The sequence below is a fragment of the Xiphophorus couchianus genome, chromosome 21, assembly GCF_001444195.1.
Source record: "Xiphophorus couchianus chromosome 21, X_couchianus-1.0, whole genome shotgun sequence".
Taxonomy (NCBI): Eukaryota; Metazoa; Chordata; class Actinopteri; order Cyprinodontiformes; family Poeciliidae; genus Xiphophorus; species Xiphophorus couchianus.
Window position 1 is genome coordinate 16709174 of NC_040248.1, and position 15412 is coordinate 16724585.

At 40.6% G+C, this 15412-nt stretch overlaps 1 protein-coding gene across 4 annotated transcripts; it reads left to right on the top strand.

Moving 5' to 3' along the window:
* Positions 1 to 324: 324 nt before the first annotated feature.
* On the top strand, positions 325 to 13538 carry rec8b (REC8 meiotic recombination protein b). 4 transcript variants are annotated; one of them, XM_028004573.1, is made up of 18 exons: positions 325 to 483; positions 659 to 727; positions 1827 to 1969; positions 2714 to 2789; positions 3987 to 4104; positions 5699 to 5774; positions 6847 to 6917; positions 7872 to 7953; positions 8951 to 9008; positions 9096 to 9270; positions 9403 to 9537; positions 10819 to 10894; positions 11442 to 11599; positions 11842 to 11881; positions 11972 to 12047; positions 12142 to 12237; positions 12958 to 13064; positions 13178 to 13538. In XM_028004573.1, the coding sequence occupies exons 1-18, from the start codon at positions 428 to 430 to the stop codon at positions 13267 to 13269; spliced, it is 1704 nt and encodes a 567-aa protein (XP_027860374.1). In that variant the 5' UTR covers positions 325 to 427; the 3' UTR covers positions 13270 to 13538. The 4 variants fall into 4 exon arrangements, with proteins under 4 accessions (XP_027860374.1, XP_027860375.1, XP_027860376.1 ...); XM_028004574.1 differs by having other exon boundaries at positions 6850 to 6917; XM_028004575.1 differs by lacking the exon at positions 659 to 727.
* Positions 13539 to 15412: the final 1874 nt, after the last annotated feature.

Here is a 15412-nt window from a genome sequence, read left to right on the forward strand (position 1 = left end):
CTTTATAAATGGAGTGAATTCAAATAAAAGCCACCAATTAGTGGGTTATGTATTTATATATTTGCTGAGAGCATTATTATTATTATTATTGTTCTTATTTTTATTATTATTACTATTAGTCTTTTGTTAAATATAACAACAAGGAAACAAATTGAGGAAAATTCTTACAGGTCATCCTGGAAAAGTTTGAGTTTAAGAATAAAATAAGAATAATTGTTATTCTTATTTACTATGCATGGTCCTGAACGCACCACGATTGTTTACTTTCAAACCGAGTTCCTTTCCTGAGAGCTGATTGGTCGGTACTGATCTCGACGCGGGAAAGTTTCCGCGCGAATTAACACGACGCTCCTGAAAGTTGCCTTCTGGAGGAGAAATTTACTAACTTCGGGGGTTGTTTTTAGTTGAAAAGTCATCGTCTTACAACATGTTTTACTACCCAAATGTTCTCCAACGTCATTCTGGATGTTTTTCCACAATTTGGTAAGTTCAACAACGCCGAGCTGCTTCTTCTTAGCTTGTGATGGAAAAATAAAAGGGAACTAACAGCAGATAACCAAGGAAATCCATATAGCATCTGAGCTAACTAAGAATTAATCTAAAATACTATAAGATCAATATTATATTTAGGTTGTATTGTGTTGTTTTTACCATTCAGGCTAGTAGCCACAGGAGGTATCCGAGTCTCTCGCAGGGAGTTCCTCAGGGTCAACGTGAAGCGGACATGGTAGGAGTGAAATTAGTGTCCCCTATTTCTTGCTCTAGCTTTAGACTATTAACTATTGGTTTTATATTATTATTTTTTTTTTGTAATGAAACATAAAAACAATAGTAACGTAAAAACATCTCATTTTAAAAGCAAAAAAAAAAAAAAACTGTATATTTTAGCAAAAATATTGTGGAACAGAACATAATCTGAAAAGTGTGGCATGTCTTTTTTGGCGCGTCTCCACTAGCTTAGCGAATCCACAAACTGACCGTTTTGTCCATTCCTCTTTGCAAAACAGCTTGGGCTCGTTCAGAATGGTTCCATTCTGGTCCGAATGAAACTTCTGACTCGGATTGAACTAATTCCACTGTTGCGCAGACGTGGACGTGTTGCGTTGTCCTGCCGGGAGGTGAACCTTCGCCAGTCTCCAGTCTTTTGCAGCCTTTAAGAGGTTTTCCACATTTAGCTCCATCCATCTTCCTGTCAGCCCTGACCAGCTTCCCCCGCCCCCAGCTGAAGGAAAATCATTAGGACAACATACTGCCGGCACCACAAGATATCGCAGTCAGGATATTGTCTTTGGGATGACGTGCGTTGTTAGTTTTTCTTCACTGATAGCGTTTTTGCATGTACTGTAGATCGTTTCATCTGACCTTCCTCCAAAATGTTTCTGTTTCTTGTGGCTACTTTTCCATGACTGAAACTTGTTGTCAACACATTCTCCTGCCAAACACCTACAAACCAGTTATCCTTTACTGATACTTTGTGTTGGTCTATGACAGGGGTGGGCAACTCCAGGCCTCGAGGGCCGGACTCCTGCAACTTTTAGATGCATCTCTACTTCAACACACCTGAGTCAAATAATGAGGTCATTAGCAGGACTCTGGAGAACCTGACTGCACTTGGGAGGTGATTCAGCTGCTGGATTCAAGTGTGTTGGACCAGGGAGACTTGCAAGAGTTGCAGGACACCGGCCCTCGAGGACCAGGATTGCCCACCCCTGGTCTATGACGTAAAATATATTGAAGAGAGTATTCCGCCATTTTGGAGGTAGATGTACTATTTATATTTTGTGTCTCAAAACATTTCTGACTACTTTTTTGTTCATCCCTTGCAGCAACGACATCTTGGACTATGTGATGGGACAAGTTCCTGCTCTGCAGCCCAACCAGCCCAGGCCTCGCTTCTCCCTCTACCTGTCGTCTCAGTTGCAGTACGGTGTGGTCATCATCTACCACAAGCAGTGCGCCTTCTTGCTCGGTGAGATTTAAATAAAATAAAAAAAAGGAGTATTCCAGCACATTTTGCCGACGTTTGGAGCGCCAGCGCTTCTCACGTTTTCTGCCAAAAGCATCTTTTACTGTTAGTCACAGGAATGCTCTTATGGTGTGAAACACAAAACAGCCCTGCCGTCACACATCTCACCTCCTGACTCACCCTGATAGAGCGGGATGCGCAAACCAATACGGTGCTGATGAGAGCTGGATCAGTCTCGGAAGGATCGGTCTCGATTTACTGACACCGATCCCACGTCCAAGAAATATGCAACCCACGCCGCCCTCTCAGTTCGATCGAGACTGTGAAAGACCAGCATCGTCCGTGTGTCGGCGCGTGAAGGCCCTGTAATATGGATCGCTGTGATTGTGGAAGTTGTTGCGTCTGCCGGCCTTTTCTGTGAGGATTTGGGTTTTTGTGTGTTTATTGAGTCTCTGTTGTCGTGGCTCCCTCATGAATGTTCCCAGCTGTCTTGCGTTTCTCCCGATTATCCCCGTGCACCGCCCTGACCGTGTTGTTATTTGACAGAGTTATTTTTGTTTTCTTTCCTTGTGTTCGCTTTTCTTCTGTACACTTTGTGATCGTCATTAAAACCATCGTTTTGCATTTCAACCCGGGTCTGAATGCTCACCGCTAAATCCACCCCTTCACGACAGTTTCAAGCTGTGCACGTGAGGAAACTCGTAACCTCTCTTTGTGTTTTTCCTTTTCTTTCTTTTTTTCTTTCAGAGGAGATCCAGCAAACTATCGACCGCTGGCTCCGCTCTAAAAGACACGTCCAGATGGACCTGGCTGAATCCGACAGGTGAACACCCTCACAGTGAGCCGTGAGAAGAGACTCAGGGTGTCTGCGTGACCTTAAAGTGTCTAAAATTCATCAATATAAAATTAAGGCCTTATATCAGTGGTCCCCAAACTACGGCCCGCGGGCCAGATGCGGCCCGCCTCCACATTTGGTCCGGCCCCCTGAACAATACCAGAGTATTTTCATATATGTGCATTTTTATTTGATAAGTTGGACTTTTACAATAAAATGTTCCTTAGTAATGAACATTATTTATTATTAACTATTAGTTAGTAACTATTTTATACATGCATATAATTGACCCTAACCCTTTTTTTTATGTGGAGAACCCAGTGTTATTTGGTTATTATTTATTTCATAAATAGTGTTATTTCCTAACTTTTGTTCTCTGAAGAATCCAGAAAAGGTTATTTGATTGTGCTTGTCCCATCAGAGAAGGGACAAGTTATGTGGCCCTCACAGGAGAAAGTTTGGGGACCCCTGCCTTATATCGTCTTAAATTACTTATTAAAAAATGTAAGTGCCTCAAATACGTTAATCATAGGTCTTACATTTTGTCTTGGTTGGTCTACTTTGTCTTGTACATTATATATAGTTTGTTTTTCTTATGGGACTTTTATGTAAAGCAAACGTTGGAGTCGCATGCCATATTTTCATCGCTAATTAGCTGCTAACGTACCCTTGCTAGCTAGCATGGGTAAGTGTAAATTTATCGGCAGTTTGCTGGACGACATTTGTCTTTGCGAGTGGCTCAATCCCGTTACCAACCCGCACTGTGCTACATTCATTCTGTTCATAAAAAGCTTGGCACTATTACTGTAGAAAACATCCAATTTTCTTTTGTACATTTCTGTGTCTTAAATTTCACTCATAATGGTCTTAAAACATCTTGAATTTTAGTTGGTGGAACTCTGCTCTTAGAGGACGTAAAGAGCAGACTGTAGAAATGAGAATATGTTTGCTTTACTGACGTGTTGACGGATGAACTGAGCTCCTCATGCCGGGGGGCTTCATTAATATTTTAGAAGCCCCGATACGGAACTGAGGCGGCACGAGATCCTTCATGTCCGCCACGCGCGTTTTTTTATTTCCCCAATGTTCCGCAGTTTAAATCTAACACCACAAGTGCGTTAGTGTCTCGTGGATCCGTAGAAGCCGTAGTTAAAAGTGGCTCCTCTCCGTCTCGTCCTCCGGCAGGATGGCTCTGGATCTTCCCGACGGCCTCAACATGATGGAGGAGGCCGAGGGAGCTCTGGACCCCTTCTTTGGCGTGATGGCATCCCACCAGCTGCCCAGCCCCTACAAAATAGTCCCGGTACGGTCACCGCACACACACCGCCGGCGCTTTGTGCCGTTGTCGTGGCTCGTGTTGGCTCTGGCTGCAGCGCAGCAAGTAAAAAAGACGGGACATCTGCCAGCACAGTGAGCTGCTCCTCATGTCAAATATTTAGTATGTAAATATTGGGAGGTTGGACGGAGGTGACAGCGTTGTGTCAGGAGCAACAGTGGGCATATTTACAGAGCCTTCCTAAAGTATTCACGCCCTTGAACTTTTAACGCAGTTGTTTTTTTTCACTCCATGACCTCAAACTTTCTATTTTAATGGGACTTGATGCTGAACGATCAGCACAAGAAAGAGGATCGTTGGGAGGTGAGAGGATAAGGAAGCTTGGTTTTAAAAATCTAAGAAGTATCTTTGCTTTGAAACACTTAAATAAAATCAAAGTGAGCTGCTTTTAGAAGTGGCCTTGTTAGTAAGTAGAACCCACTGGTGTGTATTTTAGGTCTGAAATGATTAATCAGATTAATTGATTATTGAAATATTCATCAACTAATAGTAATTGGTTAATCGTTAATACAGGCTCAAAAAATGAATATATTCAGAGCAGTAACTAAGGCCAAACTGATTTAGGATAAAAAAAAAAAATCTGTAAATATTTGTTTTAACCAAAACTCCACAAGTCACCTGGTTCAAACTCACTAAAATAATGCAATGTTGTTGCATTTTAGGCAAGAAAATATTTATTTTCTTATTTAAAAAAAGAAATGAATTATTTGTTTATTTGCAAGGAGGTATTTTGTTCTATTGAGTCTGGATAGAATACCGGATCTCGAAAAGGAACTGTAGAAACCCTCCTTTTAGTTGCTGTTTCTAGCCAGAGTCCAAATACGAAGCTGAAATGCAGTTAGATCAACGTCCTTATAAAGTTAATAAATGAAAATAAGGCAAATAGAATATTCTTAATTTATGTTTCCTTGTCACTTCTATGCACTATTATTCCATGTCACAGTGGCGTTTATCTCCTGGGCCACCATTTTATTGCACCACACCCAGAAAGCGCATAGTAAAGCAAATCACTTCTTTGATTTACGCTAAGGTGTAAATGTGGCAGAAACATTTGAACTTTGACCTTTCGCTGTAATCGTTCCAGATAAACAGGTGTGGATTCGGGTGTTCTACAACATATAGATGATCTGCAGTGCCTCAAAAACACGAGCTGTCCTTAATTTAAAAAAAAAAAAAAAAAACCTGATTCAAATCTTCAAATTTGCTCTCAGACTTTCAGTTAATTGACAACATCCTAAGCAAATCCAGACATCCGGTTCTGTTTTCCTGATTTGTTTTTGACCCAGACTGTTGTGTTCAGAGCAAATGATGGTGAATGAGTGGATAGTTATTGCCACAATTTTAGTTTCCAATATTAAAACCCAGAGTTGTTAGATATTAGTCATTAAAGGGTGAGCTTCTTCATAACACCCAGAAAAATGTTTTCCTTTCCTCCCTTTTTAACACTAAATTTATGCTTAAAATGGCCAAAAACACACAGCTTTTCTACACAGCTCCAAAACAGATTTTCATTTGTCACACATAGGGGGTTTTTTGTGTTTTTTTTTATATGTCCTTGTAGACAGAGTTTGCGATTGAGGATTTGGTTTCGCAGCACTCTGTGGTGTCCAGCCCCACCAACGAACCAAACAATAAAGGTGAGTTTTAATTGAGCTATTCTTTTGCTTATTTCAAAAAAACAAAATTCCCCATAACTCTGTTGCCATTGATAGATTGGAAACAGGAAGTCACAAAGATGCAAGTAGCTTCATTTGAGACCAGTGTCTGAGTGACAGTTAACATATTTAAACTACAGTAATCATAAAGATACGATTGCCTTTGCACTTACTTTCCCCTGATGTATGGAAATAAAAAAATGACTTCCTGATTCTCTTGTGTATATAAATACGATCAGGAAAGAAGATAAGGGAAGTAAAACAACAACAATAAAAACCATCTTCAAACTCACTTTTGGTGAACTGAAGGTTGAATTAGTGAAGTTGTGCTCATGTCTTCGTCAGAGGTTTTCGTGTCGCTTCCTTCAGTCGTTCTTGGTGCAGCGCCACCGCAGGCGAGGGGGTGGAACAGGTTTTTTGAAGGTTTTTGTTGGTCTAACACAGTGCAGCATGAAAGCAAATCGCATTTGCTTAAAATGTAGCAAATGTTGCAATTTTGGTCCCAAATAGAACCGAGTCTACCGGACTACCAGGTGTACAAACGCCTTAACATTGAGCTCCTGGCATCACAAAAACAATGAAATGCCAGGAAATATCAAATAAAAACCGGGTCGCTCCTGCTTGTAGACTAAAAATTGGATTTCATTGAGTTGCTCAACAGTATAATGTTCTAAAATATGAGGAAATCAGCGCAGGAATGGCTCAAGAGGGAGAAAGTCAAACGATTCGTCCAAGAGCCCTGCCTATATGTTCCAATTGTAACAAATATTGCGAAAGATTTAGTGCTGTCTTAACGGACAAAGTTTTTGCATAAAGTAATAAAAGCTTAGATTTATTAAAAGGCACAATTATGTGGATTTTTTTTATTGAATGGTGGGCTTTTCTATTATTGTTTTTGTCAGTATGACATTATGCGCCTGGAACGAAAGACGATTTTCATTTGTAGCGCGCACCGTATGCTTTCGATAAGAAACAACTTACAATATTTTTAAGTGGTAATATCTTCCTGTCTGACCGCCTTGCTTTGTCTCTCCCTGGTCCGTTTCTCCTGAAGCAGGTTTCATTTTGCCTCCAGCTGCCATCACACTAACAGAGAAGGAGCAGTTTGTCATCAACACTGCTGAGGTAAACTCTCTGTCAGGGTTCAGCTTCAGGAACAACCTCAGTCATCATTTTTAGGGACAGCACACGTCCCGATGAATTATCGAGCCGGGATGTGTGTGTGTGTGTGTGTGAACGGCGTCTCTACTTACAGGCTGTCCGTTCATCCTTAAAAAGTCTTAAATTTGTGTGTCTAAAATTAAGGCCTATAAATGTCTTTTTTTCTGTCAGGCAGACGTTTTCATTGCGCTCTGTGATTTGAAGTGGTTGAGGCTACTGCTAATTAGTTGCTAATATTTCTTTGCTAGCTAGTCCTGTTTTTTTGCATATATCTATATTTATTTTTCACAAAATAAACATATATTGTAGATTTCTTGCTTTACATGTCTTTAATCTCATTCTTCTTGGTCTTAAAAAAAAAAGTTTTAAATTTGAGTCAGTAGAGCCTGCAGGAACCGTGTTTTAACGTCTTTGTCGCACACACAGATGTTCGCTTTGCTATCCCCTCCTGCCTTAAAGCCTGGCTGCGCTCGGCATAACAATTCATTTTATGTGCATGTCACACAGTGGAATTGTTGGCAAACTGTAACTAAACCCTGTTGTGTGTCGGTCGACCTCTCTGCAGTGTTTAATTGCAGGCAGATCCTTGTGCTTTGATTAACAGACTGCAGAGGCACCTCCACACGGCCTCCTCATTCTGTCACTCACAGACAGATAATGTTCCTCCTCAAGCACCCTTGGCCGATGAAGTCCATTTTGCCTTGATGAGATCTGACTTAATTAAATCAGGCTGCACTCAAACAGACATGTTGTTCATGTTTCTGCTCTTCCGGCTCCCGCCTGCCTGTCCTAAAGCGTTATCTTTGCCCCACGGGCAACACGACGTGACACGACGTACCACTAGCTTTTCTTTGGTTGCATGTTTCTCATTATTTCCCCACTTTTTTTTAATTTTTATTTTGTTCTCCTCCGAGGCAGGATTTTAACGGAGCTGAGCTTCCTGAAGCCACAGCCAGAGACATTCAGTTGCTGATGGATCAGCCTGATCACTTCAGGAGAGGTGTGTCTCTGTCTCCCATCGCTCTTTTAGTCACAAAGCTTTTACGTGCTTCGGTGGAAGCTGCTGCTGCTGTTAAATATTACTTCTTGGTGTTTCTGCTTTTGTGTCCCACTAATTAAAATAAATAAATCAGTAGATTTTAATCCATGTGAGGGGAGTCTACAAAAGGCTGAACTCAGAATACTTTTTTTTTTGACCTGCTTTTAGAACAGGTGTTGCCAAACAGAGAGACTCAACATGTTGCCTAGAAAATTGAGTTGACCCTCTACTACGGCAGCTGGTTGGCCTTGTGTGTGTGTTTTTGTTCTTCCTCACAGTTACACTTCCCACTTGTAAATTCATTTAATATACTATTTTTATATGGATATATACATAATTTTTCAGAACTGGTCTTCTTTATCCTGGCTGGAAAAAAAAATCTAGCTCAATTTGAAATTGTAGTTTATTATGTAAAGGTTTGCTGGCTGTATTGAGGTGTTAATAGAGCTAACATCTCACTTTCAGCTGTTTGGGGAAAAAAAGGCTACTACACTTTTCCCTTACCTGCATACAACTTTGGCTAGAAATAAATTTGCAATACAATTTGCTCTAAAAACAGATTAAATAGGTAGAAAACTATAGTAGACTTACTGATAACTCCAGAAACTATAGTTTTAAAACTATAGCTTTAAAAAAAAAAAATGTATTCATAGTGGTCTTAAAAAGTCTGCAAAAAGCCTGACGATGTCTTCCAAATCGTGTCCGAATCATTTCTTAAGTAACATTAATGTTCATTCTACAGCAGGGGGTTGCAGTATTGTTATCCACCTCATGGTGGCAGCACCTACAAAAGCCTGATCTTATCTGTGTTTTTGTGTCTGCATCTTTAAACATCTCAGAAGATCCCGTTGCTATCAGAGCGCTCTTTCTGGAGTAAATCTTAAACTCTAACCTGTATATATATGTGTGTAATTTTTATGTTTTATCTCGTTCTTGTTGTAAATATGTGCTTAAACAGAAGATGAGGAGACTAACGAGAGGACCGGGGACGGAGCCGTCTCATCCTTTGGCGTCCAGTGAGCCTGGAAACTTTTAAAACCAAACTGTAAAGGTTGTCAGTGCGAGGCCTCTCCTGTTGATCGCGCGTGCGTTCCTGCGTCCAGGCTGAAGGACACGATGCTCGGGACAGAGCAGGACGTCATGTGGCTGCTGGACGAGGAGACCGGGGAGGCTTTGGAGGTTCCTCTGGCAGCCGTGGCCCCTGAAATGACCCCTGAGCACCTAGCGATGCCACCGGAGAACGTAGGGGACAGAGCTACAGAGAGCCTCTGTGACCAGGTCAGAGACACATGGACAGAATCTGTTGCTGTTGTTTTTTTTTACGAAACAATTGACAGCATGTTAGAACATGTCAACGTGTACTGCTGTGCTGTAATGCCATTGGTTCTCTGCGCATGTCGTTTACTCCAGGCGGTGGACCGTCCTCTGAGGACGCTCGGCGGGAGACGCAGGCGCCAGCTGGTCTTTGTGGACCCTGAGGTCCAGATCCCTGACAAAGAAATACAGCAGCAGATTGAAGATCCACTGATCGAAACTCTAAATATGGTACATAGCGTATACATTAATATTTTATTTTCTGCACTAACTCAATTTAAAAAGATATTCTGGTAAAGAAAAAGAGCTTTGGGCATCTTTAAGGTTTATAACCACTGATTTGCCTCGTCAATGTTTAATGTTTTAGTTTATGAACAAACGGCAAAACCCACAGACAAATAGACTAGAGCTGCAACTAACGACAATTTTGGCAACTGATTATTCTGACAATTAATCTGATTAAAGAATTGGCACATGCTGCAGGTTTTCCACTTAACCACTTCAACCTTTTTTGTACGATATTACAAACACATTAAAAGATGCCAGCAAACAAATAATTAAATCCCTTTCTTAAGTGAGAAAGTAAACATTTTATTACCTAAATTGCAACAGAGAAAAATATTTACAGAAAAGGTTTTTTTTTATTTTCTTATCTGAAAAATGCATATATTTTTGTGCAGTTTTGACTTTAATATTGCTCTGAGTGTGTTGCTCCTTCAGCAAATGGCGTCTTCCTGAGTCTGTATACTGAAGTTGACGATGAATCAATTGTTGAATTAGTTAACGATTATTTCAATAATCGATTTGTCACGACGAATCCGATTAATCGTTGCAGCCTTAAGAGACAATCATTCTCTCATTTTTGATCACAACGCATCAGTTTTACTATAAGCAACTTTAATTTGGTGTAAAATTATTCGATCCAGATTTGACAGGTCTGAGTATTGTACATTTTTAATTAGAGACCATTTAAGTTGATCTGGATGCCTGAAAAATGCTGTAAAGTTTGATACTCTGCCGAAACAGGAGCCATCATTGTGATGTATCATGATTTGTGGCACATAGAGATAATTAAACCTAACTAGGTACTTTTTTTTTTTGGCGTTCAAACACCTGTAATTTTATAGGAAAATCTAGAAGTCTGAGTCTGTAGAAGTATGTGTTGGAACCAACACCAGCAGCTGCATGTATAAACAACAATCTCTCTTAGGAGAGGTTGTTCACTCACTGATTGAATTTTCTGTCGCTGCTTCACTGTAATCAGACTCCTGCTATCTAAGTGTGGATTTCACTAGAGTTTCACTTAATTACACTGCAGCTTTCTGTTTCTTCCCTTTGCTTTGAAACCCTTATGGAGTAGAGCTCATTGATTCCGTTTCTTCTTTCTTCTTCTGCTGTTTAAATTCCTTTGAGGAGTCACGATTTACTTCCAACTCTCAAGCAAAGAAAAAAAAAAAAAAGAAGTCATGTTCCGCAGCGTTCATCTAGGTAACATGTTGTTCTTTCTGTCAGACGGAGGTGTTGCTGGACGTCCGTGCGCTGACCAAGAGGGCCTCTCCTGCTCAGCTCTTCAGCGCCCCCTGTGGATGTCAGTAACAAGAGCCGGCCCTCGCTCCACTCAAAATAAATCAATAAATCTTGTTACAGAATAAGTTTTTTACCGGCAAACATAATTTAAAATAAATGCTTGATGGTTGTTGTTTTTGGACAGGGCTAGTTTTTTTGCCCCTTGATAGATGAAATCGTTATTTTATGAAAGTGGAACAGAATATCTCTTAGCCCATTTTCTGCACTTAGGAGTCTCAATATCTGCTCTTAAAAAAGGCCGAACAAACGCCTCTGGCAGTAACAGGTGGAGTAATTGATTTGCATGTGAGTAGCTTCCCTAGATTTGGCCTAGATTCATTTGAACAACTAGGTTAGTGTTGAAGTGGCTCTGCAAACCTTCATGCAGAGCTAAAATCTTGCCGGTTGATTTAAAAAAAATGTTTTTAAATGTGAGAACGAATCAGAAAACTAAACTAAAATGCTTCTGCTCAAACCTGTAAAAATTGCTTTCTATGACGTCGTCTGCCAATCTGCCCACTGTGGTAAAAAACACAGATTATCCTCTGACCCCCTCCCCACCTCCGCAGCTCTTGTCCACCCCAACCTCCTGTCGCTATGGAAACAGCGGGCCTCCATCGCCGTCCAGAGCGAGAGCGGGGCGACGCAGAGAGCGGCAGAGGAGTCAGAGCAGGACATGGAGATCCTGCGGACGGAGAGGAAGCGGAGGCACTCGCGCGTGAAGGAGGTCGGTCGGGTATTTTTAGAGGAGCGGAGGAGAGCTCGGCGCGGTCGCCATGAGTGACGGAGAGCGAGAAAACGCTCCCATCAAACGCCGGTTCTGGTTCTCAAAAGTCCTTGCTGGAGTTCGTAGAACTGCGGCTGGGTTACTTTTGAGTTTTTAATTCGCGCGTGCTCAGCTCAGTTGGCGAGACGAATGAGATCACAGAGCGTTCTGTCTGATAAACCTGTGCCCCTCTTCCCTCGCAGATGAGCAGCCAATCAGGACTTCAAACCACAGAGGGCTCATGTGAGTCTTCTCTCACAAACACAAGTTCCCCATTCAGGACTTGGCAGCACAGTAAAGAGATCACCATTATGCACTTTTGCGTGTAAACAGCTGTGTTAGATGCGATGCTGGAGATGCCAGACGAAGATAAGTTTGGAAGTGATGTGATGACTCCTGTCAGCAGATGGTGGGTTGCTGATGAACTGAGACAACTAGATGAACAGGGAACATGTCATTGAGTGTGTGTGTGTGTGTGTGTGTGTGTGTGTTTGTGTCTGTAGGTCTCCACATGAGGACATCCAGCCGCCAATGGAGCCGATAGCCGAGGAAAACATGGAGATGCCCGAGGCTCAGACCGACACACACTACATGCTGAGGTTCGCCAATAAAGCATGTTGCACGTTATCGCAATAACCGATATTATTATTGTTTTGAGACCAAAGTTATATTTATGAAATCCTTGAAATATAACGGTGATATGTGCTATGTAGCATATCTGTCTAGAAGTCAATGTTGTGAATAAAAAATAATATTTTGGTTAAAAAATTAAAAAAAAAAAAGCTCTGGACCCCTAAAATATTTATATTATCTCCAGGAAGATAATATTGTTTTGATACCATTTTCAAGTAATATAAATATATTTTATTTGGATGTTAGTTGATAGAGCAACACAACATAGTGCTTTTTTAAATTTGATTTCAGTTCTGAATCTTTTAAGTATGTGTTGCCACTACAGCCATGGGACATTGGATATTTTGGTATCGATACGATACCAAATAAATATAGTATTGCCATATTGATACTGATATCAATACTTTTTTTTTTCCCTTTGAGTTATTTTGTTCAAGCCTTTCAAACAGAATTTGGACAACATTTGTGTAATGTAATGTACCTAACATTAACATTGTTTCTGTGCATTTGTCTAAAGAAAGTGCAAAAAGTTTTCTTTTAAGACCAAATCAAAACAAAATCGTATTTTTTGAGGCAGAGTTGAGAAACTACAACACAAAAACAAAGTAACATTTCAAGAGGAAATCTGAAACTAAAGTATCCAACTGCGCTTTCATCAGTCTTTTTATCTCCATATTTACTTCCAGCTGCATCGCCTCCATCCAGCAGAAATTTGGTGAAGTCGCCTTTGACTCTTTGCTGCCCCCAAAGGCTGACCGCTGTACCGCAGCTCGCACTCTGAACAAACTGCTGGGTGAGGAGATCTGCCGCTTTTCCTCAAATATTTAAAGAATTTCCATCTGAGAAATGCTTCTGATCTGTAAGCTGTGACGGGTGACGTTAATCTGTCATCATTTGTGTGTGCAGAGCTGCTGTCAGGTGGACAGGTGACGGCCTGTCAGACTGAGCCCTACAGTAGCATCGCCATAGCGCCAGCAGCACTCGGAACGCCAATCTGAACACACCTCAGTTCTCACTGATGAGTTTATAGCGGAATGAATTAATTCTTCTATAAATTCCATTTTTTTTAATGTAATTGATAAGCAATCATTTGTTTCAGCAGTTTGCAGTTTTTAAAAAAATTAAAGAACATTTTACGGAAATGTTAATCTTTTAAATATTTAATGTATTTATATGTTTTAATAATTCTTTTTAAAAACATGTTGATAGTGTTTACATGTTGAGTTTTATTCAAGCTTTTTTTCTATTTTAGACCATTAAATGCTACAAAGAGCAATTTTGATTGCTCTTTTTGATTTTAAATTGCTCAACTAATTTAAAATGAAATAAAATTCTATTGACTTTTACTAAATACAAAACCTAAAGTTGCCTTTTTGGTAGTGGATATGTTTTCTTTTAAGAGTAACTATTCTTATACAGGGATAGAATTGCAAACATGGGGAGGTTTTTTCAGTATTTTTATTATTTCGATGTCAAACAACACTGATCTAAACTCACTGGGTAGAAGCACAATAATCAATAATGGTGGAAATAATATGACATCACGCCTGAATGAAGTTTTTGCATGTTGAGTGACCTGGGCAGCAACACTATTTTTGTGCCACCTCGGTGTGACTGAGGCCTGAGCTGAGGTCAGAGAGCAGAAATCCTCTCTTGCCTCATCTCGCTGGAGTGACGAATGTTGGAATAGTTTTGCTAACAGCAGGCTACGGCTCTCCCTCCAACGTTTACAGCACGTTCCGATGCAGAAATGCATCCGGCTTTCTTAAATGCACATGGCTTTTTTTATCTTATGCGAGATCACTGGCTTGTGGAAAAGCCACAAATGAAGACGTGAGCGCCACTTCGCGGTGTTTACGGACAACCGGGCGGTTGCGGGAGGCCGGGGGGGTCGCAGGCCGGTCAGAGGTGCAGGTGGGAAAACTGGTGTTGGTGTGTCAGGGTTATTTGTTGTTGCTCATGGAAATCCAACATGCCGAGCTCCACGGTTCCTGGCGTGGAATCTCATTTAAATATTTTACAGACGGTTATTGAAAAATTAAGTGAAATAGAACAAAATGTCTATTACCAGACTATTCCTTGCAGCGTGTAGGTATTGTGGTCTTCTGTTTAATTATTATTGTGTTTATTTATCCATCCTTGCGCAGCTGTTTGTCCAGCTATCCGTTTGAGTCATTATTTCAAACGTTTGTTTTTTATCTATCAGTTTGTCTTTTTGATTGCTTATCTAGTTATCCATCCATCAAATTGACTATGATTCACTATTCATGTGTCATCTATTGTCTTATGCACACTGCAAAGACAAGATATCGCCAAGTATTTTGTCTATTTCTAGTTTAAACATTTGAAATAAGTCACAAGTAACTTACAAGTAACCTTTCAACAAGATATAGGAGCTTTTTAAAGTAAATAATTCCTAAATTTTGATTAGAAAAAAGTATTATTTCCACTGGCAGATTATTTCACCCAGACATTTTCCCCAAGTTGTAAGTGAAATAATCTAACAGTGGAACTGCTACTTTTTTATATCAATATTAAGGAATTGACTTAAAGTAAACTTTTATATCGTGCTGAAAAGTCATAAGTTAGTTTAGCCTTAATTCAAGTGTACTCCGATACTTGCACTTGAAAATAGACCTAAAATACCAAACAATATGCATCCATCTTATAGCTGGGACAAAAATCAGCAGCGTTTCGTTTTTTTCCCCCTCCTATAGTGGAGAATGTGATGGTGCCGTGAGAGGCTCATACACCAACCTCACATTCAAAGAGCAGACGACGATATAAGGCGGCTGGCGTCTTTTCATTACACACTGTCATAAATCTGTCATCCACAATGAACCTGAGGTCCGATGTTGGCATTTTAATGCTTCTTGTCACCTTACATGTTCATCCAAAACACATGAATCACTTCGGCTCCGAGCGTTTACACTGTGACTGAAGAGACAAAAAGGCCCATGCTTCCTGTATGTTGAGCTGAGAATGACCCTCTGTGACTCCTCTCCTGCCTGCATCGGTGTGAAGGCAAACACAAACTCCCGACCATCTGTCAGTCAGCTCTCTGACAGGTTAATAAACCTGACACCTGGGCGACACATAGCACACATTTCCCACTGGCTGCTTATATCAGCCTGGAGGGGC